The 24,280-nt window shown below is 42.0% G+C and overlaps 2 protein-coding genes across 4 annotated transcripts; one reads left to right on the top strand and one right to left on the bottom strand.

Annotated features, from left to right (window-relative positions):
- Positions 1–1,182: 1,182 nt before the first annotated feature.
- EIF1B (eukaryotic translation initiation factor 1B) lies at positions 1,183–9,469 on the bottom strand. 3 transcript variants are annotated; one of them, XR_001878401.1, is made up of 5 exons: positions 9,152–9,469; positions 6,868–7,031; positions 6,074–6,175; positions 5,314–5,505; positions 1,183–4,072 (listed from the first exon to the last, which is right to left on the bottom strand). XR_001878401.1 is itself a non-coding variant. In XM_017837238.1 (5 exons), the coding sequence occupies exons 2-5, from the start codon at positions 9,180–9,182 to the stop codon at positions 5,461–5,463; spliced, it is 342 nt and encodes a 113-aa protein (XP_017692727.1). In that variant the 5' UTR covers positions 9,183–9,325; positions 9,426–9,443; the 3' UTR covers positions 4,108–5,460. The 3 variants fall into 3 exon arrangements, 2 of the variants coding, with proteins under 2 accessions (XP_017692727.1, XP_017692726.1); XM_017837238.1 differs by lacking the exon at positions 1,183–4,072 and having other exon boundaries at positions 4,108–5,505; positions 9,152–9,325; positions 9,426–9,443; XM_017837237.1 differs by lacking the exon at positions 1,183–4,072 and having other exon boundaries at positions 4,108–5,505.
- Positions 9,470–13,321: 3,852 nt separating this feature from the next.
- PRLH (prolactin releasing hormone) lies at positions 13,322–22,840 on the top strand. Its single transcript, XM_017837236.1, has 4 exons — positions 13,322–15,261; positions 16,553–16,714; positions 20,547–20,715; positions 22,225–22,840. Exons 1-4 carry the CDS (start codon positions 15,196–15,198, stop codon positions 22,401–22,403), a joined length of 576 nt encoding a protein of 191 aa, XP_017692725.1. The 5' UTR covers positions 13,322–15,195; the 3' UTR covers positions 22,404–22,840.
- Positions 22,841–24,280: the final 1,440 nt, after the last annotated feature.

Below are 24,280 nucleotides of genomic sequence, written 5' to 3'. Positions count from 1 at the left end.
ATAATGTGTGGATTTACAGGTTACCATTTACTAAAAGAACCTGGACAGTGGTCTTGTTCTGTGCCTTCAAATTCTAATCCAGATGTGCACTTTGAGTTGCAAGTGTAAGTCACAGACTGACAGTGTCAGATACTGACAAGTATCAGTTTGCCGGGCCATCTTTCACCAGTGTTACCAAGTACAGGTGTGCTGATACCATCAACGTCAGTTGTGTAGTTGATCACCGATCAGGAGGCACCCTTATCATGGACTTTTCTCTGTTAGAGTGTAGCCAAAGGCTTCTTCCTCTGCAACAGGGCTGGCCCTTCAGTAGATTTTTTCCAGCAGGACTTTTGGAAATAAAACATTTCTAACCTTTCTTGCCCCATAACTATTCTCTGATTACACATCCATGGATTTATGTTATTTGCTGGGTCTACCTAAAAAGGCAACCTTCTAGTTCATTTTGGGACAACAAACGAAACAACTGCAGTGCCACCTCTTCCCTGGGGTTGACTGTCCCATCATGATACCCGAGCCTTGCTTGTGTGTGCTGTAGGAATAGAGCTGTTCCCCCCCCATCCAGTGGTGAGAGGGACCCCAAACACAGCTGACAGCTAAATCCTTCCTGCCTTTGAGGAGCATGACCCTTCTACTTGCAACCACATCTGCTGAATTCAGCTACTCATAACTTGGAAGAACGGAGCCTGAATCATATGTTGTGCTTTTGGGTTTTTTTTGCATAATCACAGTGCAGATGGCCTAAAGTGGAAAAAAAATTCGACCATTTATTGTACACACAAGTACTTTTAATCAGACCCCAAATTAACTTCAGAAATGTGCTGCCACATTTCACAGATGCAAGACATTCTAAAATAGCTGAGACCAGACTTGAACACTGGCTTCATCTTAAAACACTGTGTGTTTTGCTTATTCAAGAAATTAGATGATTCTCTTCTACACAAAGTTTTAGACCTCAAGCCAATATGATCATGTTTTAGAGATATGATATTTCAGGACAAGTCACAGTATTTTTAAGTTGCTTGGTAGAGATTATAGTAGAAATTTAACATTTCTTGAAGAAATCAAAGCCACTTACAAGAGGATCACACACATCACTATTAAATTATGCTTTTATCTTCCATCAAGAAAAAACCGCTCCTTAACACCAGCATAAAATTCCATTTCTTTTAGAAAACCATATATCAAATAACATTTGCACACTTTATTTCAAAAGCTTTTGTTGTCTCAGCTCTGTAGCAATACTCCAGTACAGGTTAAGACTTGTTCATTAAGAGATCAATGACAGGCACGTAGTAAACTTTAAAAAGGCAAGCCAAGTACAAATCCTCTTTTGAGATTATGTTTTTTTAATGCAGACTGAAAACAGTAGGCATGAAACATCTATACAGCAAACATAAAACAGCTATGCCATTTTCCCCTTATTCATCTCAAGAGCTTTTGATCTGGCAACTGGAAAACAACCTTCATGTTGCCATGTGTGGAGGACACATTCCTAACTAAATGGAGTATGGATGTACAAAGAGTCATAGCACTTAAATACACATGACCCTCTAAGACCACTTGCATTTCCCTAGCAGCAACAGCACACTAGTTAGAGGAACACTCAGTGACACTAATCAACACTGAAGAGATAAAAGGGACAGTAACCCCTACTGTGTCCCAAAGTGATCTATAAAAAAGGCCTTCCCCATTCTCTAACTGGCTAAATACTGATCTTGTATATATTTTCACATGGTATGAGGAACTACTGAGCCACTAGAGCCTTCCAAGAAGAATTAAGGAAAATAATTGCTGACTGGAACTCAAGGAACATCTATCCTACACTGTAAAATTAGAGTAGTACGGCCTGTAAGAGGCTGCAGCATGTTAGACAAGATGTTACAAAAGCTACATACTCTAAATAACACGTGCATCTGCAAGGCAGCTACACACCAATTATAAGCAGGGTGGCAGTATAGGACAAAATTAAGAATTCTGCCTAACTATTACTATTATTAATATTTGAAACGTAAGCTTCAACAATTCTTATGGCTTTAGATGTATTTAGAACATTAAATGTTCAAGGAAGTTTTAACTAGGATTTTTAAAAGATACAGAAACAATGTTACAGAGGTCTTGCAGTCCAGGAATCTATGTTAATAAAAACAGACTTCAGAGATAAATATATTTCCTAAGGCAGTTTTTTTTTTTTTTACTGGAGTTCCCTCCTCTTTCTCCAAAGCAAAATGGTTTTCATTTAGACTGTGCAAGAATGCAGTGCAGGAACCAAGGTTTAAGCAAAGCCACTGAACCAATGAATAGTCACACACAGACACAACCCAGGTATTCCTCTTTTCAAAGGTTCTTCCACTTTAGAAAATTATTATCTGCCTATCACTGTGCTCCTCATGCTTATCTCTGAGACACGGGGTCAAATTTAGCAGGTGATGGTCAAGGGCCTGATAATTTACACAGCAAGAGGAAGTAGGCAGTTTACAGATTTAAATTACTAATCTCATATTCTACAAATAAAGACTGCTGCCACCGTTTGGCAAGTGAGGGTTTCATGCTCATAGCTGCATTAAGTAGATGCAGATTCAGAACAGTCAGTTTAATGAATTTATTTATGCAACACCTTACTCCAGTGTATCAACTCAGAGTCAGCTACAACAGCCTAATATAACTGCATAAGGCTGTGAATTTGAAAAACAGTTTCTACATCCAATAACAGCTTGTGGTTAAGCCTAAGTATCACTAAGAAGGCCACCTTGATTTGCAGATCTGAAGGGCACAAACTTCACAACATTCCAACAAAAAGAAAGCACCACCCTTTGCAGTCTGAGCTTGGCCAGTCTCAAGTCCTAGTAGTGAATTTCAAAAGTGCTTTCTATTATAAGCTCCCTTTTACTGCCTTGACAATTATAGGCCACATCCTTTCCTGTTGGCACAGATGAAAGACTGAAACCTGCCTTCATTGTGAAAACAAATTTTCATGGCAGTACGTTAAACAGTTCTTTTCCAAAGCCTTCATTTTCAGCATTCTTGAAACATGAATATGTATTCCAAATAAGTTTAACTTTGACAAAGAAGTTTCAGAGTAAGATAACAAAACATGAAACTGTAAAAATCTTTCATCTAGAACATACAAAGAGGTTTGGGCTTGTAACAAGGCTAACTACAATCTAAGAGACACTGTTCTGGTTTAAAACACTCAAGGACAAAAATTTCTGCTTTTCTTCTAGAAAGATTACATGGTTTGTCGCCACAACAAATCTCAGCTCTTTAAACTTCAAATGTGTTACTTCTTACTTTCTCCCAATTTTGCCCTTCAAAGGTCAAAACACAAGCATCTCCCCTAAAGCACAAAACCCAAGCCACCTATCAACTGCAAGAACAGATTTTTAAACGAGGAGGATGAACAAAAGGTTTTTGTTATTTATTCCAAGAAGAATGACTATCGAGAAATGACTCAAGCTTAGGTAGTAGAAATTAATGGAACACCATCTGAAATGAAGACTGACTCAGTAACACGAGATCTGCTAGTCATTTGTTAATCTCCAATTCAAAGCCCACTAGAAGTACTCATGTAATATCAGGGAAATAGGAGAAGATAATGCTTGTTTTTCCTCTTGGGCAGGAGAACAAGCTTTAAATGGGAACATCAGTTTTTCTGGCATATGATAAAATGAAAATCACAAAGTGCTATGTACCCCCAATAGATTAATTACTTTAGCACCTAAGAATCAGGACTAGATAAACTTGCAGTAGAATGATTTTATTCTGCTAATTTGCAAGACTTGCATAAGACTTATTTTTGGTTTTTTCATTTGGTGTGTAGGTATTTTGCGTTTTGCAGCAGGTATTCCTTCCTCCTGAACACTTTATACCTTAGTAGTTACAATGTTCTGGAACATCCTTTCTGTTGAACAATTAAGATCTGTAACACCAGGCACAATTTGTGGGGACTGAGAGACTGGACACTGGATTCTTATAGGTGGAATTGTCTAGACCAGACGGAGAAAGAAACTGTCATATAATGCTCCCCTAATTGTTGCTAGTCCCATAAGGGTTCATATCTGAACTCAGAAATCTAAAAAAAAAAAAAAAAAAAAATGTAGTCATCGATTTTTTTTTCTGGATAAGTTACTAGTAAGTGTTAGCAGTAAATAAATGTCTCTTTCTTCCCTTCCAGAGAATACATGGTTATTACATAACGTTTCTTAAACATTTCCCACTATTGTTATAGTTTCACAGCTCATCATATTTTGAATTGCTTCAGAGAAAATTTCCATGTCTATCTCAAAAGGAAGACAAGATCTGCATTTTTTATCAAGTGAATTAATTTCATTCTTCAAGAGACATGTCTTACAAGCAGAATACCAAATGCCTTAGTTAACTAAACTAGATTAAATGCATGGTGGAACAAACCTATTATAATTGCCAACAATGCTGAATTAATTGCCTTCTAGAAAAGTAGACTAAATCAGCTTTTTGTAGTAACACCCAAACTCCATTACAAAACTCTCTACATCAATTTTTAATCTCAACAAAACTTTTCATACCAAGAAAAAGGTCAGAGTAGAGCCTGTTCCCTTCCTTACTCCTGCAGCTAACACAACAAGGTCATTAAAGCACTCTGCTTGTCAACATTAAAAGCACAGTCATGGTAGAAGCCAAATCAATGTCTTCCCTCCTCACCCAGTGACAATATCCCATCCCCTTCCTTCAAATATTTTGGGAGTACTGTGTAAGACCTAGATATTTAGCACATTCTCAGTAACAGCAGTCTTAAGTTCACCTTATTTCACCTCTACTATGCTTCACATTAATAGCTCATAGTCACTGCAATAAATTTTAGAGAAGATTCAGTTACTTACTCAGTGAACAATTTATGTCTTATGCTGCTATTAAGATACACCTACACTACAGACTTTAAAGCTCTAGCCTTACAGCCACAGGATAAGACCACATCAAGCTAAATCTACTGATAATTCAGCTAATACTTCATCATGTAGATTTTCCAATTTCTTCAATCAGCAGTGAGCTACACTTGGCATAAAGCAGCTCAGCCATTCTTCAGCAAGGCTGCAGTGCTAGATTAAAACTTCAGCTAAAGCATTTCAGATATGCCAGAAAACATATGAACAAACTTTTATTTTTAAGCAACAACACACACTATTTGAATACAATTCACACATTTAAGTCAGGTGGAGAGTACTAAACTGAACAATCATCACTAATACATTTCCATTGGAAATGTGGTAAAGTTCACAAGTGTCTTTGTTACCACCTTACTGAAGTTTTCTTATGTGTTTCTAGTCTACACACCACCTGTTTCATGCAGTCATGCAAATCTGAATCAAATTGTAAATGTTCAGGTAACAGGGAAGTCCATTCACTGCAAAGATTCATTTTTCACAGAAGAGCCGAGTTAGGTAAGACCAATACTGCAGGGTTCTTCATAAGTGTACAGGTATATTAGAAACCATGAACTTTCAGTTGTTCTTCCTTGACAATGCCAATCTAAAGAAGAAAAGCAACATATTTTAGTAAAGCTTACATACTTAGGGTATTTATTACAGCAATATCAAGTTACCACAATCTTATACTTTGATTAAAAACTGCTATACAGTATATACTCAAAAAGCATTCTTCTAGTTCCCAGAATGTTTCTGGGCCAAGCAGAAGAACTGACTACACAAAAAGAAAATCTTATCAGACATCTAATTTCTTCTATAGTCTTAGCCCTTATTCTTTGACAGTGTAACTCTGCATCGTGATTTGCAACAGTCAGCCTCTTTCCTCTATAGTATTTTCAGTCTCATGATTGTGGTTTGGAAACACTTGATTTTACAAATGAAGAGCTCAAGTTGCACTGCCAGAGAACAAGTGGTGTGTTGTGACAGAGTAAAGCCATTCTACAGTGCTTTGATTCTTACCAGAGGTTTACTCTCACTGTGCGTCATTTTACTTTCTAGCTTAAAATACAAAGGAACTATAGTGAACATCTTTAAGTGGTTAATTAGCATCAGTACCACCTGTCACTCTACTACTTCCAGAGAGGTTTAGATATTTATCTGCAGTCCCTCACCTCCAAGAGAAACTGGCAAATGTTCTTCCTCTGGTCACCTTGCAGCTGGATAACTTCACCGTATTCAGGATGTTCAATCACAGTACCATTACAAGCAAATTTCTAGAGAGAAACATTTATATTGTAAGACATCTGATGTACATCATGATTTTGCTTAGTCAGTCTTTTCAGGAGAACTTTGTCTCAGAAGCTGCTTACTGAATTTTGATGACAAGCCAGGCAAAGGCTAAATCTATTTTACTGGTTTTGAGAGCAAATATCTGCTGATGCATACATACACAAACTAAGCTGCTGCTGCTGGTAAATTCAGGCAATGACAGGATTAGCTACTGTGCAGAAGAAACTAGTGAACAGTCATCGCAAGAACAGAAAACAAAGTCCTAAGATACAGCCTTTCAACTCCACACTATTTTAAAATAAGTATTTTTATTCCGGCAAAATTAAAGGTCTCCACTTTGAACAGCAACCCAGCTGTTAACAGAGGCAGGAATGCAAAACCCGTTCTACTTTAAGCTGGTTTTATTGTTCACATCAACAAAGCCATATATACGGGAAATTTTAACGAAACATTCAGAATATATTTTATTTACTTCTTTATAGAATAGAAATGTTTAACTCTTTAGCAAAGATCAGTCTCATAGACACTGATAGGTGTTTTGTGGAAGACAGTGAGAGGGATCAACCTGAATATGAAAGTGATGTGCGCTGCCAAGAATGAAATATTCTGTTACTTAGTATTAAAAGCTATCATACTTCTTTATATATCTTTATTCAAATCAAGTCAGCAACTTTACCTTTTTGAAAGCTTTCACAAGTTTCTTCTTGTCATAATCATCTGCAATTCCCTGAACAGTTGTTAGTGTCTTTCTTCCGTTTCGTTGCTGGATCCTTATATGAATGTAATCCTCAGTCCCCGCCGGGAGTAAGTCGTCACCCTTTGTTGCATCAGCAAAGGGGTCTGTAGGAGGCAAAAAGATTCATGTAATTCCCACAAAGGAAAACACCCAAGCTCAAAACTAACCAGGAAGTTTCTCACTTCACAACATTTATTATTATTTAGGGGATAATCCTGATGTTTTCTCCCTGTTTAAAAACACACTGTGAAAATCACAGCGCTTTTTTCTACAGCTGTATTAAGTCTCATTCAGCTACCTACTCAGGGCAGCACTCCCAACTACTGTGCATCTAGTTTCTTCAATGCCTTCCCAGATATAAACAACTTTCTGCTATCACTTTACTTCATTGTTTCTTGCAAACTGTAAATCCTGCAGCTCTGAACCTGAAAACGGGGTTCTAAGAGAATGTCAAGTGCACATAAGTTTTAGACAGTCACAGGCATTTAAAGTGAAATAAAGCAATAGTATCTCTTATCAGGTCAACTGGTAAGTACAAAGAAATAAAAAAGCTCTAGTACATACACTCCCTTTACAGGTCCAGAAGAGAAGTCTTATACTGTGACAACTACCACACTACCAGCACTTTAAGGCATGGATGTAATTCTTGGCTACTAATAGGAACAAAACAAAGACACACACTAACAGATGTCAGAAGCTATCTGTAAACCAGCACCCTTCCAGTCAGCTTTACGTGAGAATTGTAACAAAATTAGTTTAGGCTTTGACTACAGAAATGTCAGTTTTCAATTTCTTCCAAGCCTAAAATTTATCTAGCACAGATGAAACAGAAAGGCATTTAGAAAGACGGGAGGTTTTTGCATTAATACGTCTTATTCTCTGTATTTCACAAAAACGTATTTAACACTCCATCAAGAAATTTTACAGGTCTGTAAGTCTCCTAATCAGTAGCTCCGAATAAACCTTGAAGCATGATATACTTCTTTACTTTTTAAGATGAATCACAAGTAATTTTTTATACTGATCAGAATGATATTGAAGAGTCCATGTAGGTTCAACAGCCATGCCAAACAAAATTTCCCAAACTTCCATCCAAACCTCAGACCTAAAAGCACTGATCAAGTTTTGCTATCCACTCAAAAGAAATGTCCCAAATGAGTAGAATTTCAGCAGAAATGCAAAAAGAAGTAGTTCATCTACAGACTGACAGACCTTTGTAGAAACAAGAATGACAAGAGCATTAAAGGAACTGAAAGCAGGATGAGGATTTGAGCACCACATTAAAGAAGTACAGCAGTAGGAATCTTCAGTAGTTTAACTTCTACTAAGGCATTTGTTTAACCGTGCTGAATTTTACTGCGCCCCACAGCTTGTGGGGCAAACACCAACAAAAATTTTAGTCAACAAAAAAGTGAAAGAAAAAGAGGACTCTGGCATAAAGATCATGTGGTTTAGGACACTAGGCTGGATATAAACCAAGATCTCTTGGCAGAGTTTAGGGCTCTAAGCTAGAGATAAGCCAGCACTTTAGGTATTAAATATATATAAAATATATAAATATATTATATATAACTGCAATATATATATAATATATATAATATAAATATATAACTGGATGTTAAAACGGTTTATACATGCAGAAGATTAGAGTCAAAGCTGTGACTGAAAGTCTGACGAAATTACTGTATAAACTGCTAACTTGCTCACTTCTGCTGCCCATAGATAAGGGAGGCACCTGGCATGGTTAAACTTCCCTGCTGATACAAAAGAAATTACCTGCCATCTGTATAGCTCAATCTACAGAAACGATAACCTCTGCAGGGCTTGTATCACGTTTTGGGACATTGCTAAGGATAAGATGAGGCAGCAAATCAACAAGCAATTGGAATTGAGGAAAACACTCCCTTCCTTAACAGAGGATACGAACCCTTGATAGGGGGTGTCAGAGCAGGGAACATGGCAGCATCTCCTAGGGGAGCAGCGAGGGGGCTGACCCTGCCGCCCCAGGTGTCTCCGCTGCACACCCTGAGCACGTCCCGAGGCCAGCGGCACGGGAGGACAAGGATGAGCCGCCGGCGCTGCCTCACGGAGCAACGCGGGGACGGCGACACCCGCTCAATGTCACCGCGGGGGCGGGGGCACCGGGGCCTCGGGAACGCGGGGGCGATGAGTGGGTTTGCTGCGGGGGTGGCTGCGGGGATGGCAGGGTGTCGGCGGCTCTTACCGAAGGATTGGAGGTTCTGGATCGAGGACATGCGACTCTACGGCGAGAGGCTGGAGCTGCGGGGAAGCGAGTCCGCTCGGGTCACGTCTGCGGCTCCGCAGTGCCAGGAGGGGGCGGGGCGCGGGAGGGAGCGAGGGGTGGGGTAACAACAGCAGAGGGACGCGGGGGGCAAACCTGAGAGAGAGAGCAAGAACAAAACGAAGGAGTAAGAGGAGAAGGAAGCGCAAACGGGAATAAAACGGGGAGGGAGGGACCCCCCGCCCCTCGCCCGCACCGCCCCACGGCACCGCTAACGGGCACCGCCCTCCGCGCTCCGCACAAAATGGCCGCCCGCACGTGACGGAGCCGCAGGGGAGCCGTTCCGAGAATCACAGAGTCATTCGGGTTGGAAACCAAATGTTGCGACCGAACACCACCACGTCAAGTAGACTACGGCACTAAGTGCTACGTCCAGTCTTTCGTTAAACACCTCCAAGGACGGTGACTCCACCACCTCTCTGGGCAGCCCATTCCAATGTCTAATCACCCTTTCTGTGAAGAAATTTTTCCTAATGGTCAACCTAAACCTCCCCTGGCACAGCTTAAGACTATGTCCTACTGCTAGTTGCTTGGGAGAGGACAGTGACCCCCACTTTGCCACAACGTCCTTTCAGGTAGTTGTAGAGAGCAGTAGGGTCTCCCTTGAGCCTCCTTTTCTCCAGGCTAAACAACTCCAGGTTCCTCAGCTGCTCCTCATCAGATCTGTGCTCCAGACCCTTTATCAGCTTCAGTGCTCTTCTCTCTGGCACCTCAGTGTCCTTCCTTCCTCACCTCAATCAGCAGAGGCCCTGACAGCACCACTGGCAGGTTGCTGGAGTCCCTTGCTCTCCACCCTAACAGCCCTCAGGGACTGCTGTGTCCCAGCAAAGGTCACCTCCATGGAAGATGCTGCTTCCATGCTTGCATCCCTTTGGCTTGGTGCTTTTCAAGTTGATCTGAAATTGAGAGAGCTCTTTCCCTTTCCCCACTAAAATACATTGCAAACACTCCTCCTTCAGGCCTCCCTTCTCTGAACAGAGTGCTGCTTTAAATGTTGAATATGCTAAGGGAGGCAGTCAGTGCTCCACAAACTGCCTGCATCCCCACTTTGGGTATGACTTGGAAACACAAGAAGTTCCACCTCAGCGTGAGGAAGAACTTCTTTCTGTTGAGGGTGGCAGAGCATTGGAACAGGCTGCCCAGGGAGGTTGTGGAGTCTCCCCCTCCAGAAACATTGAAAACCTACCTGATTGCATTTTTGTGTCACCTACTCGAGGTGACCCTGCCTTGGCAGGGGGGTTGGACCAGATGATCTGCAGAGGTCCCTTCCAACCCTTACAGTTCTGTCATTCTGTGAGCTTTGCACCCTCGCCCTCCCTCTCAGGTGGGTGCAGATGCCATTCCCCAGTCCTGGGGGGCCATGATGGGCGGCTGGTATGTGGCCCCAGAGGGCACCCATGCGACAGCTGCCCACTGACCATCCCTGTTTTGGGAGGACATCAGCGGTGGGGGGGCTGTAGTGGGAAAAGTTTGCAATTAAAAAGGTGTGCAGGTGTTACAAAGCTTGCCAGTTTTCAGGAGATGATTAATGGCTTTGCAGATGTCCAGTAATCTAGTTGCATTGGCACAACTGCCAGAACCTGTATATCTCTTGTATTTTTTCCCTTTTTTTGCTTTTATACTAAGCTTCAGTCCTCTGAAATCAGAGGGATATTTTTTTTTTCTGTGATCCAAGGCCTGGATCAGAACTGCAGTAGTTTTATGAATGCCAGTGTGCAATGGCCTAAGAAAGTTTCTGGTCCTGGGGCTTTACAAGGAACTTTTTCTTTTTCCCATGGGGAAAGCAAGGCCATTTGCTATGGTACAAAACCTCTGCTTACTCTTTGCTACCATGATTGATGCAGCCTTTCATTGCAGCATGGGCTCTAGAGGAGGGTTGTTTAAGTCTTTCCCAAGAAACTGCAAAAGGCACTCCTGGGGCTGTAGTGGGAGGATGAGGCAAGAACTTGAGGTACCTGCTTCAGTCAGAGACATGCTGCAATGTGGACAATGTCTATGGATTCAGGATGCAGAGCTAGACACTGAGAGACCTTCTGGGAAGGCTGAGGAAGCTCAGGACACCTGTCCTCAGGGAAATGACCCTGAGGTGTCTATAGCAACTCTCTCAGAGAACTTACATTACTACTAATGTCAAGAATGTTTGTCTCTGATACGTTCTTGCTAATTCTACATCTCTCTGCAAGATTTTCTTTTGCTCCCCCATCATCATCCCATGAAACTTTTTCCTAGCAGCAAAGCAGGTCCGTCCCCTTTTTTTCTTTCAGCCACTGTTTTTTGTTACCTTATCTGGGCCAGTCCTAGTGTCTGTGGGGCACTGGGATGAGTAAGATCTGCAAAGTGATTTGAGTTAAAAAATGAACTCAAAGGTTGCATCAAATCCACTCCACTTGCATAATACTACAACAGTTGTGCTGAGACAACTGAAGAGGACAGAGTCTGGGGGTGGGCCTGGCTATGAATGAGAGGACAGTGGATCTTCAGACACAAATCCCAAGTCCAAGTCTTCAGGTTTAGGCAAGTATTCTGCTTGCTGTGTCAGTTCTTGTGTTTACTTTGAATCCTCATGCATTTAAAATAGTTTTACATTTCTAATTCTCACTGGTGGGTTACTCCAGTCCTATGGGCTCATTGGGCATCTCTGGAATTCATCCTACAGTTTGCAGACAAATGAGATTTGGTGTCTGGGAAGCAACAAAGCTCCTTTATAAGCCAAGAAGATGTGATTATTTTATCCTTAAAATGGATCCACAATGAATAGTTCTGAAGTGTAAACCTTGACAACTGATGAGGGAATGGCAACAAACTCTTAACTGCACAGCTTGACATGTGCTGGGCAGCAATTGAAACAAAGGTGGTGGCCAGCACCCTTACTGTTCTGTTGGCAGCCTGCCACAATGTTCATGTGCGTTGGTGGAGTCTCTTGGGGCTGTGTCCGTGCAAAGAGCTCTCCCTCTGCTGTCCTCCTCAGAGGGAGCTGCAGGTCTCCGTGTCACGTCTGTCACGAAGGTCAGACACAAATACAGTCTGTGCCACCACGTTGCACCAAACCTTGGTGACTGTGGGCAGAGACAGGTGGCATCCTGCTGGAGACATGCTTCTCTTGCTCTTGCCCCTTGACAGCTGTTCTGAGGTCTTTTGTCCTGACTGAGTCCTTCCCATTGCTCTTGAGCAGCCGCTCATGACAAAGGAGCTGTGAAAGTCCTGATTGCGAGGGCTTCCAGCCATCCTAGCCTGAAGAAAGGTGGGCAAAGCAGACATGGCAAACAGCAGCAAACAAAAAAGGTAGAAGCAATTAAAATAAGTTTAAAACCTAAGTGGAAGCAAGAGGTGTTGTTGCTTAATTGTTAAATTTTCGATTATGGCTAATTGTCCTGTAGCAGAGGCTGGAGTTAATCTCATTCACTAATATTAGACATCAGAATTTAAACAATGGATTGGAAATGAGACTCTTGCCTCTCCATAACTAACATACAACCTGCCAACTATGGTGCCAGATAAAAAGAACATCATCACTAATTAACTTGATCCTGGCTTCAGGCTATTTAAATGTAATAGTTGCAAGACCTGGTTATGAATAGCAATTAGAGATCCCCTTGCTTGCCTTTTTCTGTATTTCAGTTCATCTGTCAAGCTGCATGTGAATCATTAGAGGTTATTTATGACTAGATGAGCTGCAGGGATTAAAACTGGAGACTCACTGACATACAGATGATAAATATGACATACTGAAGCCATAAAGTACACTTTAAAATGTCACCCTAGTGCAGAACTGCACCTTCACTGGGTACCCTCAGAAGTACTTCAGATGCTCTTGAGGAGCAATAGGTAACCCAGACCAGTGAGAGAAACTTTCTTCCAGAGAATTGCTGTGTTGGAAAAATGGGCTGGGAATGCCATGAAAAAGCCTTGCATGAGGAAAAAAACAAGTTACCTACACAGTAGGGGCTCAAGCTATGCTTTAGTTTAGGACTTGGTATGGCATATGTCTTTGGTTGTGTGCTTGCACAAGGCCCCACTTACCTGCAGCTGCCCTTCTGTAATAACCAGAATGAACAACATTGTTTTTCACTTCCTACAAGCACGATTCTAATATATACTACTATTATTTTCATGTGCAGCATCCTAATATTTTAAGTTTTATTCCTTAGGTGCTTTTACAAAGCTAAAATTTAATTTAATTAAGGCTTGCTTCTGTAGACAGATCTCCTGTACCTGGTCCTGCAGTCTACCTTACCAGAAAATGGCAGAATTGCATGCTCACCTGTCCTCTGCAACAGCCTGGAAACCCAGTTACTGCTTGAAGCACTCAGTGTTCAAAGAGCAGTTTTAGTTGCCTGAAAAAGTGACTGTGCATGAAATATGCAAATGGCACATAGCAGCACTAATTTCAATCTTGCAACTACTCTGTGCACAAAATCTGCTCCACTCCAGCACCAGAAGTTGTCCTTTGCTGGCCTAATATTGGCATTCTGAAAATAATGTCAAAGTGCTGGATACCTGAGAGATATGTAAAAATATTTCCATCCTTGATTTTTTTTCTTGAACTTTAATCTTCCCTGTTCCCACTACACGATTCTACCTACAATGTCCAGCTCCATTTGGAATCTGCACATCCTGAATCTCTGTGGAGGAGATTGCCTGGTGGTTTTCTAGCATGGAGGAAGAATAGCAAAAGTGTCAGGAGAAATCCTCCCTCTCCCATCAGCAGAATAGTTTTGAAGGTGGCTGTAACCATGCCAACCCTGACTTGTATTTTTCCATCCAAGCTCTAACTCTGGTGCAAAGCCTCCACAGTGTGCTGAGGAAGGGCTTGTGGAGGCTGGCTGATGTCCCGAGCTGTAGTCTATGCTTGAGCTGCCCAGCTGCTAACAAGTTGTTCCAATAAGCATGCGCTAACTGGGAGACTGGGCAACCTGGACATCGTGCTGCTGATAAACACCTGGATAGCTAGACTAACTCGTGAGAATTGGGCTTTTATGTGATTTGGCTGAGCTTCAGTAAATGGCCAGATTTCAAGATACACATGCTTTTGTTTGAAATGTGGGGGTTCAGTCCTTGCTCAGTAATGATTGAAAACAAGATAATTTCAGCATTAACCACTAGATGGTCCTCTTTCTCAAAGAAAAAAAGTAGCTTCAAAATAAAGCCAGTCCTGGCTTTTCTCTGAACCTGAACGTTAGTAGAGAACAGCTTCAGTGTAAGGCTAAACGTAATTAGAAGTTTCATGTAGTTGCTTGAACTGACATGGTTTTCTGAATAGGTTTGAATACAACTTGTCCTGAATCCTTCAAACTCAGAGCAACTGGGCCTCTTATCAATCATCAAATTCTTCCTAGTTAATGTCAGTTAAGAATTTCCAGCTCCAGGCAGCACAAGTGTCAGTCTTATCCCCTCCTCTGATTCAAAGGAGAAGCCAGAATTATTTCTATGAAGCTTCTGAGTACTGTATGTAGCACTGTGGTAGTTCACTTGTGATCTGGTGGAAAGAAATAATGAAATCCAGTCAACAAGGATGGAGTAAAATAGCACTTTGGTAAGAGAAACGCCTGATGAGGCTCATTTAAGCAGACTGCCATGTAATTTATTAGTCTTTGTTGCTAAGGACATTTTATAGTAGCCTTTTATAAAGTCAGGATGACTGAAAGTGAAAAGGAAAATACTTGAATGAAAGTAAAAATGGAAGTTCTTGAAACCGGCAAGTGGTGTGTCCAGAACAGATGCAGAGCCCTGATCCTTCTGGTAGGAGAGGAAGAGCCGTGAAGTCCTTGGCACACAATTTTATGGATGCTGAGAATTTACATGGGTTCAAGAAGAAACGGTGAAAGGGAAGTACTCTGTCAAGGGCTACCTACCACAGAGAAACATTTGGCTTGGGAAGCCTCTGGACCACAGGGCTCAAGAATCTGCGAGAAGAGTCTAGTGAGGAATGTCAAAATATGTTTCCCTGTTTTTAGACTTTTCCATAGATGTTCTTTGCTGTCCACTGTCAAAACCAAGATGCTGCAGTAGATCAACCTTGGGCCAGAATGAAGGTAGGTGATCGTATCAGAGCGTTTTAAATGCTGGTTCTCCTAAATGGCTTTTTTTTTGCTTGTTTGTTTTTTGTATGATATATTATTTTGCAGGCAGTATTTACCAATCAGCAAACCATGTTCACATGAGGACATTGAATAATTTTGTTTTACGTAGTAATTTCCATGTAGGTGACAATTGGTGAAAATGATTGTGCTGTTGAAAGGCTCACATTGCAGTGCCATCAAGAAAGAATAAATGGGATGAAAAAGACTTTTGCTTCTGTTTTAAGATGTTAGAGTCACCAGCAAAACAACAAAACAAGACAGGATTCTGCATATTCTGGAGAAAAAAACCTCTTACTCCAGCAATTGCACAATAGACATTGAGAAAGGATACCCACATTTGCTGGTTAAAATGAATGTGAAAAGCAGTAAGGGAAAAGATCTACTATGAGATTCCATGAAGAGTCTTACTTACTAAGATACCCTCTGCATGCATGCACACAAAATTGGAATGGCAGAAGCACAGCTACTGCCTTGTTCTTGGATACAGATTGATTTTTACGTAGGGAGCACTTGGAAGGTTCAAAGGCAACATGCTAAAAGGAGGTTTCTGAGGAAAGCATTTATATCTATTATTGATTGTATTAGCTGTAAAAAGACTTCTTGTGCCATCATGGACTTGAAGTGCTCTTCATGTTTTGTAGTTGTAATCCTGAGTAGTCTGAGTAACCTCTTGAAAACCTGGATGAGGAAGACACTTCTTTTAGCTCTTGTTAGGTGAAAATTGGAGAATAGAAAGTATTTCTCAGGCTTCTTTACCATTTTTGTTCATACATATACCCATAAAACAAACTGTTACCCAGAAATGAGAAATTTATTTTAATCCCCACAATTGGTGACCATACTCTCCCAGGTGATGGTGGTGGGGTCATCTGCTTGATGCCTGGATGCTGAGTAAGGGCAGGACGAGGTAAAATATCAATCATACTTCCTTGTAGAAGTACCCAACAATTGCCCCTAGGAAATAAAATTATCTTATTTCTTTCTGGAGATGCTGCAGTGAAATAGCATTATTTGTACTTTGAGGTTTTCCCAACTGGAAGCATCTTTATAGAAAAATTGAATGACAGATTTGCTATTGAACTTCCTCTTCATCCTAATGGGTTTTCAGCATTTCCTATCCAGTGTCAGTTTATAGACAGTCAGGCCTCAGAGCCCCCTTTCTAAGCACAGACTTAAAAATTGTTTCTTTAGGTTCAGAGCCCCCTTTCTAAGCACAGACTTAAAAATTGTTTCTGTTCTTTAGCACAGACTTAAAAATTGTTTCTTCAACCCTGTGTCTGTGAAGAGAGAGCCTGTGGTTCCCAGGCAGTCCAGTAATGCTTCACGTCTCAGCTTCTCTGCAGGATGGTGCCCAAGGTGTGAAACACCTGCCAGTTCAGCTGCTGCTCCTCTACAAACCTTCACGGTAAACACGGTCTTAACTCTTAACGCAGTGAGGTCTTAACCAGCAAGGCTGTGATGACACGTTAGTCAAGAGGCAGAGTTAAAAATAACCACTCAAAAGAGATGCCTATTGTAGAAATACAATATTGCTCCAGATAGCCTCATGCAGGTGAAATTTTCTCTGCCACTAAACTGGTAAGTGCCTGCTTAAGCACTGAATCACAACTGATTTCATCAGCTACTTGGGTGCTGTGCTGCAGTATGACCTAAAAGTTATACGTGGGTGAGTTGACCCTAGCTGTGAGTTAGGGGCTTAATGAAACTAGGGCTGCCATCAAATAAGGTCCCAAGCAACAGCCAAGGACGGGACAACAGCAAGAAGAACAAGGGCTGAGGAAGGAGTGCACGGACTGCAGTGTTCCAGCTTGCTGGCCCTGAGACCTTCCCACTCTCTCCTCTTTCTTCCCATACCTCATCCCCAGGAATGAGTGTTTCCCCCCTTTAGAGATGCTCTTCAGACAGAGCATCTCAGCGGGCAGCACAGAGGGCTTGGTTCTCCTTTGTAGAAAGCTTAGCAGCTCGTGCTGCTCTTGGCTGCCTGTGTCCACTCACCCATAGGAAAACAGCAAAAGCCTCCTCCCCTCTGCTCTCCTCCTGGTGGGCCTGGGGCCTCAGCCACGGGTTCTGCCAGGCCCCCCTTGCATACCGCTGGCGCTGCCCTCAACTCCTGCTCTCTGCCCCCTTCCCTGATCAATGGCTTTCTAATAGAGCCACCATTCTCTACTCCTCCTTTTGTAAATTTAAATCCTGCTCACTAGTACTGCTGACGTCCTCCTGGCCCACCTCTTGACTCCCCCTCCCTGCTTCAAGCCCACTTCCCTCCAGTATAAAAGGTACAAGCCCCCATCAGCTGCCCTGCTTCTACTTGGAGCAGTGACTACCTGAGAAGCAGCTTTGGTGCAAACAGGTGAGTGCCTCCCTCTATCTACTTCAGTGCTTGTCCAGGCTCTTGCTGGATTTCCTCTTTTCTTTTTGAGCTTTAGCTTACCTACACTAACATACGCAGCTGTGCTCTGTGCTGAGTGACTTTTGTCCAGTTTTTGTAGCAAAGGAGACTGTGCTGAGGCAATGTGGCTGAGCCCTCAGGCAGTGGTGTGTCCCTGAAGGGAGAGCACAGGCAGCAGCCTCCAGTGCAGCAGTACACCTCTCGTGCCACTCAGTCCTGAAGTGGGCCATGGTCCCAGGCCTGGGTTCACCCACAGGGTCTGATCTCTCATGGGTACTTCCAGGGCTGCTTTTGAACATGAAAGTTATTGACATTTGCATTGTAGGAGGTGTACACAGCTGCTGATCTCCTGATGCTGGCTTGGGCATTAAATAGTTAATAGCACCTCGTTTGGGGTTTAAAGAGCTAATAGCACCTTGTCCTCCAAGGACAACCATGGTAGGCTTGTACCTGATGGGTCTGCAGCAGAGCTTGAGTTTTGTATGCTTAGAGCCCCTGTGTGCCCAGAGGCAGAGCCAGGCTGGTCTCCCACTCCTTGTGTGAGGCAGACCCATGGCAATCTGTGATACTGTGGCTTCACTGTAACTGTATTTGTGACTTTAACTTTCCTCTCTCATGTCAATGGAAGTTGCCAGACTACTGTCACAGATGTTGCTCAGCCAAAATTTAAAGACTTACTCTGCTTAGGCACCAAGCAGAACTGGCAAGTTGACCAGATAGCAGCGGTGCTGAATTTTGCTGAGCTCCAGGAGCAAAATTATTCCTGAAACTTTTAATTGTGTCAAGTTTTGTTCCAAATAGTCAGGTTTTAAATTTTTTGATGATTATTTAATGGTTGAAAATGGATGGCATACAGAGCAACTGTATGAGGTCTTGTTTTTTTTTTTTCAATTTTGCCTTCGAAAGAAAGCTGCAGGTCTATGGGCTAAGGTAGGTCTGGACCTCAGGAGATTACAGGCCATCTCTCAGCCACAGTACTCTTGAAAGGACTGTGCACGGGTAAACCAGGATTTTTTGCTTATTGACAAGGTGGAGCTGGGTGTTAGAAATGCTCAGAGTCAAGTGTTTGGCATTACCTCTGCCTGTGTTTCTTCCCATATAAACAGGGGTGGGACAATTAGGAGAAGAAAAATGAGGGAGGATTAGAGATGCTGAGCCTCCTGATTATTTAGGGGTGGCATGTTACTGAGGAGCAGTGGGAGCGATGTGCTTTGCAGAAACCCTAGCTAGGATAAGAGTATGAGTAAAAAGTTCAGTAAATAACAGCACTGTAGAAGGTGGCTGGGATGACTGATTCAGGCACAGGACCAGCTGGTGGAGACTGAAACCTGGCATGCTTAGGAAAAAGTGTGTGCTTAGCTTTTCTCTGTATTTTTGTCCTTCATCAACAATGAGCTCCAGACAAGCTCTTCCTTTCTGTAACACAGTTCCCAAAAAACAAGACACAAAACAAAAGAGCAAGTAATCTGGAAAACCTGTCAGCAACCCTGTAAACACACTGGAGAGATGCCTAAAAACACCTTCTTTTTGTCACTGAACATAAGGCTTTGCTAAACATGGAGCAAGAAGAGATGTACCCCAGCTGAAACTGAAGGCAGAATTCACCCCCTGTGGTTTTAGGCTAAGGTAGTCCTGTGATTGTCATGAGATTGTTGTGAGCTATTCAAGTTAGAAAAAGTTGAACCGCAGTTCTGATATCATGAGTTAAAATCACTTTCCTCTAAACTGCCTGGTTAGAAACTGTCGGGGGTGGGAAAAAGCCTTAGAGAAACCTTCACTGAATACTAGGGGTTAAGGAGCTTTTGACTGCATTTTAATGAAAGACTCAACCAGGTTCTCCATGTGCTTTTGCTGTGTTGCCTGTTTGGCGTGCTTAGGAGCATCTCGCATCAAAGATTTTCCTTCCTGCTCTGCCTGTACTGAAAGCAGGCTATGATTTTGGCAGCAACTGGGGAAAAACCCCACCCATACATAAGGAGAAACCTCTATGTAGCCAGAGCTGAGAGGAGTTTTTATAGCTCTGTGCTTATATATCTCCTATAAGTGATGCTTAAGTAAACAGGGCTCCTGCTGACTTCTGTAGGAGAGGCTCCAGGCTGTCAAATACGTAGGCAGACCTTGCATGTTACAAGACAGACTGTCCTGGCATGTCAGCTGGGAGAACTGCTGCAAGGAAGCTCGTACAAAATGCTAGAGAAAGTGGTAACCCGAGCCTGGGCTCATTCACCTCCTGGATGCAATTTTCCCAGCTTAGCGCTTTCTGTTCTGCCCAGCCTGTCCCATGGGGAGACGGGAGGCATTTGTCATTCAGTTGCATCTGGGTGCATTTACAGGATTGCGACATCTATCAGTGGAAACCATAACTGGAAATCGTACTTTTGCACTCTGGGTGTGATGACACAGGAGGATCATTCTCTTTAATACTAAAATGCATTTAGTTGTAAAAAGTGTGTGTAAAATGCAAATGTTAGATACATTTTACAAGTGAGGAAAGGATGCCGGAGGTAGTGGCTAAAACACACTTTGGTGGCCGATGCCCATGGTCATACAGAGGGCCACATAGCAGTCAGCAGTGAGCTCAGGGCCAGGACTCAAGTGCCCTGTGAAACCATGTCAGGGGCTTTCACTGCTGGAGAGAAAATATTTTTTTACCTCAGTAGATGGCTTACTGCATAGCCTTGACCTTCAAACAGAAATGCCCAGGACATCCCCAGCATCAGTGTTCCACAGGACTTAGAGCCAAAAAATGGCTCTGTTGGATAGGAGCACGCTGTTCCAGTTGACGTGTTACTTCACCTTGAGAACTTTAACTCATGTGTGTTCCCCATGTTTGCTTTTTTCCTTACAGCCTTTCCACCGCTGCTCTGTCATGTGGCATCCAATCTCCTGGACACCACGTGCCCAGTGGTCACCAAACCGCTTAAAGCTGGTCACTGTCTATGTGCTGGTGCTCTTGGTATCGCTCAGCTTTGCTTCAGGACACAGCAGGCCATTTAAACATCAGATAGACAACAGAAGTAAGTATGATTCTCACCTGACATAATGGTGACCCCGCAGTCTCTGCTGCACTGAGGGATCAGGGTTGGGCTGTCAGGAAAAGTTCAGCAGCAAATCCATGTAGGTGTTTCTATGGTGAAATGTTGGTGTGGGACCCTGTGCTTCCATTTAACCATATGCAGAACTTCATGTCTTTCTCATAGCCTTTAATTAACCAAGGCAAATAGCAATATTGCTGATAAATACCAGAGAAGACACTAATATGCAAAAGATAAGAAAATGTAAGGTGGTATACATCAAATATTTAAGCACCAAATATCAGCTGTATTCTGTAGACCTGACGTAGTTCACAACCACTTCTATATAACAAGCAAGGGCCAGAAGCTTAAGTTCACTTTACGGACACCTTCATTTCTGTCTGAGAGCACAAGTTGTCTGAAAGTCCAAATACGAGTAGTTGAAGTGTCTCCATTCAGAGATGCTGTGAGGAAATGAGGCAGGCCAGGTGAGGGACAATACCATGTGTCCCAAGTAAAAGCTTACACACAGTCCAAAAGATTTTTGAGAAAATTGTATCAAGAATTCTTGTCTTTCCCCAAGGAGCAAAGGCTGATAGTTGTATGTGTAGTGGGAGAAAGGGGATGTGAGGAGTAAGGTGCGTGGGCTCTCAGTAGCACATCTTTCCCCATTAAAGAGGACTAGAGATGTTGGGAACCTCAGTTTTTAGGTACATGAGTGAAAAAAATTAAGTTACTTGGGTTTTGTTGGGTAGGAGGGGTGTTAAACATTGTGCTGAAAGACTTAAAAGATATATTTATGGAGAAATTTAAAGGCAAAGTGAACTTTTTTTTTTCTCTGTTCAAGCATCAAAATGCACTGGGGAAAATCCTCCTGCCTTTCCTGAGATTTTCATATCACTGGGATGATATATAATGTGCTTAACTTGTAGTCTATTCCTGTTCCTGACAGGTCTCTGGCTTCGGAATGATTTGGCATTTCCTTGGGGTGGGATCATCTCCAGCACATTGTAGAATTTCCCTCTTGCTATATCTTGCTATATCTTAGTCCTTTAATAGAACTATACCCCTCTCCACACCTGCTCCAGAACTGTATTAGACTACAAAAATAAGGAAAAAATAAAAAAGTCACCCATGGAAACAACTTGCTAAGTGAACAGTAATTAATTTTAATTTTTACCCCTCACATAGGAACCCCCTCTGCAATCCAGTGGATTTGTTAGCTTATAGAAATAGTGTACCTGGTACACACTGCAGAAAAATCTGATGGATAATTTGGCATATGTTAAAAATACAGGTTGCAGACCAGATGGATGAAAATTCATTTTGCGTCTGAATTCTCTTCTTTCGGAGTCTATACATAGAAAGCAATTCTCAAAGGCACCAGCAAGTTGTGTGTCTGGCTGCAGCCTTTCCCCTTGTTTTTCCTTGTGGGCTACATCCTCAAGATGTTCAGGAAACACTGCCTCTAAGTGCAGTAGTAGATGCCTCACTGACTGCTTTGAATTCCAGGTCCTGAGATTGATCCTTTTTGGTATGTGGGCCGTGGGGTTCGTCCCATTGGCAGGTTTGGGAAGAGGCAGCTGAGAAGCAGCCGTGGCAGCCTCAGGCCTGTGAGCAGACACCTGGATTTCATTTTGAACGCTTTGTGGGAGCAAAAAATGTTGGACACAGAAGATAATGACTGGTGATCTTTGTTCCCCAAGGTGGTGACCCAGCCTCTGTTCTTTGAGTTGTGCCCTCCCCTGCACCTCAGACCTACAGTTCTGCTTTTGCCCAGCAATTCCACGCTGCTTTTCTTTTTGCTCCTTGTGCAAGTTCATTCAAAAAGAAACATGTTCAGGGTGCAGGTAAAAGACAATGCATGGACACAAGCACTGATTGCCACCACAGCTTATAAAAATGTTTCTTCATCATGCATCCCCACCAATCTCCTGATGCTGTTCACTGTAATGCTAGGTTTATCCAAAACCAACACAGCTTTTGGGCTGGGATTTAAACTTCGCAGCATGAAATGTATCATGAAACCCTCCTGTCTCATTTCAAAGTCAATGGCTGTTGATATGTAAAAATAAAAAGCAATGGTTGGAAGAAAGAAAAAAGGCTCTCACTGATTTTTAATGTACCTTCATGCATTAATGGCATGAAATGCTTGTTCTCTATGTGTAGCTTTTATAGAGATTGTTAACATCCACTCATAAGAATGTTGCCTTGAAGTACCCCTTGACCCTTCATGATTCTTCCTGTACTGTTGGAGAGATATATTAATGAACAAAGAGGAGCTCCTATCAAAGATAAGTATTTTCCCCTGCAAGGAAAAAAAAATTGGCTAATTGAACTCCTTGGAGTAGTTTTGTGCCTACTGCATATAATCATCCACCATTTTCCAAAAGGGGTAAAGGCCTGAACTAGCTAATTACCTTTAAAACAATGTAGTTGTTTCCAAGTACCATATCTGAGCAAGCTGAAGTCATTCTTTGAGGATCACAAGCCATGTACCATAGTCCACATCAATAAGCCTGGGGTTGTGGCTCAACACTCATGTTTACTCATGTTAATATAACCTTGTTATATTAATTTTATAAGAAGTGTTATTTAGAATATGTTTAATGTTGATTAATAACTATTAGCAGGAATAATGATGTTTAATCTATGGCTTATATCCGAAAGAGATAGTTTACAAATTAGGTAATGGCTGATAGTTAAATCCAGGCCATGAATCATTCTGCAACAGACAAAGTAGAATGAACTTCTGCTTCTAGTTGTGCTTTGTTAGAATTACTACTAAAATTGAACAGTGATTGAATTAACCATTGCAGATATCTTAACCCTTTTTTCTCTTTGCAAATGGTCTGTCAGCAATGGATGGATTTTTATTATAATAAGGTAGTTACTACCATTTATAATACAATATATCTGCTGACCCAAAGTGTTACTTAAAACATGCTAGTTTTAATGAATTCTTTCATGGTGGAGAATATATACTAATAATTATTTTGATTAGCATTCGTTGGACAGGACTTTGGAAATATGAGATTAAGATTATTGGCAGGGTTCTTGCTCAGATTTTGTAGCAATCCCAAAGAGAGTTAAAGAAATTCCACCTGAGAAACTGTTTGGGATGGTAGTTCACCTAACTGACTTGATATTTTAGAGAAGACTAACCATCAAATGTTCCTGACACGATTCCTCTCACCCCAGCCCTAAAGAAGGGAGTCTGAACTGAGTGTGTCCCCTTCCCCTCGGCAAACCCCGGTACCTCTGTGGAACTGCCCATCTCCCACTTGTAGACAGGCAGCACCTGAGCACCACGCGTGGCTGTGTGTTCTGCACGCTTCCTGGCCAAAGGGCACATAAACTGAAACCACAGAGAAGAACTTTTTGTTTTTCTTTATGAATCAAGTCCTTGAAAAGGCATTCTTTTCATAAATCGCTTTTACTCTTTTATAATTTCTCTTGACATATAATTCTTGGTGAGTATGCAGATAACAACAACAAGGCAAGCTTAATATTCACTCAGACTTAATCAAATAGATCATATAGTCTTGATTTTATCCATTAAAATATT

The sequence above is a fragment of the Lepidothrix coronata genome, unplaced genomic scaffold (assembly GCF_001604755.1).
Source record: "Lepidothrix coronata isolate B3197 unplaced genomic scaffold, Lepidothrix_coronata-1.0 Scaffold297, whole genome shotgun sequence".
NCBI classification, from domain to species: Eukaryota; Metazoa; Chordata; class Aves; order Passeriformes; family Pipridae; genus Lepidothrix; species Lepidothrix coronata.
The sequence above is the reverse complement of the archived record's forward strand: the minus strand, read 5'-3'. Positions and strand labels throughout refer to the sequence as shown.

Excerpts from the sequence above, each read along its gene's own strand:
- EIF1B (XM_017837237.1), bottom strand. The coding sequence starts at position 9,182 with ATGTCCTCGATCCAGAACCTCCAATCCTTCG. Across the intron at positions 6,176-6,867 it reads TTGTGAAAGCTTTCAAAAAG|AAATTTGCTTGTAATGGTAC; the intron begins GTAAAGTTGCTG and ends GTTTCTCTCTAG. Across the intron at positions 5,506-6,073 it reads TTTGCCAGTTTCTCTTGGAG|ATTGGCATTGTCAAGGAAGA; the intron begins GTGAGGGACTGC and ends TTTCTTCTTTAG.
- PRLH (XM_017837236.1), top strand. The coding sequence starts at position 15,196 with ATGTTCTTTGCTGTCCACTGTCAAAACCAAGATGCTGCAGTAGATCAA. Across the intron at positions 16,715-20,546 it reads CTCCTCTACAAACCTTCACG|CCTTTCCACCGCTGCTCTGT; the intron begins GTAAACACGGTC and ends TTTTCCTTACAG. Across the intron at positions 20,716-22,224 it reads ACATCAGATAGACAACAGAA|GTCCTGAGATTGATCCTTTT; the intron begins GTAAGTATGATT and ends TTTGAATTCCAG.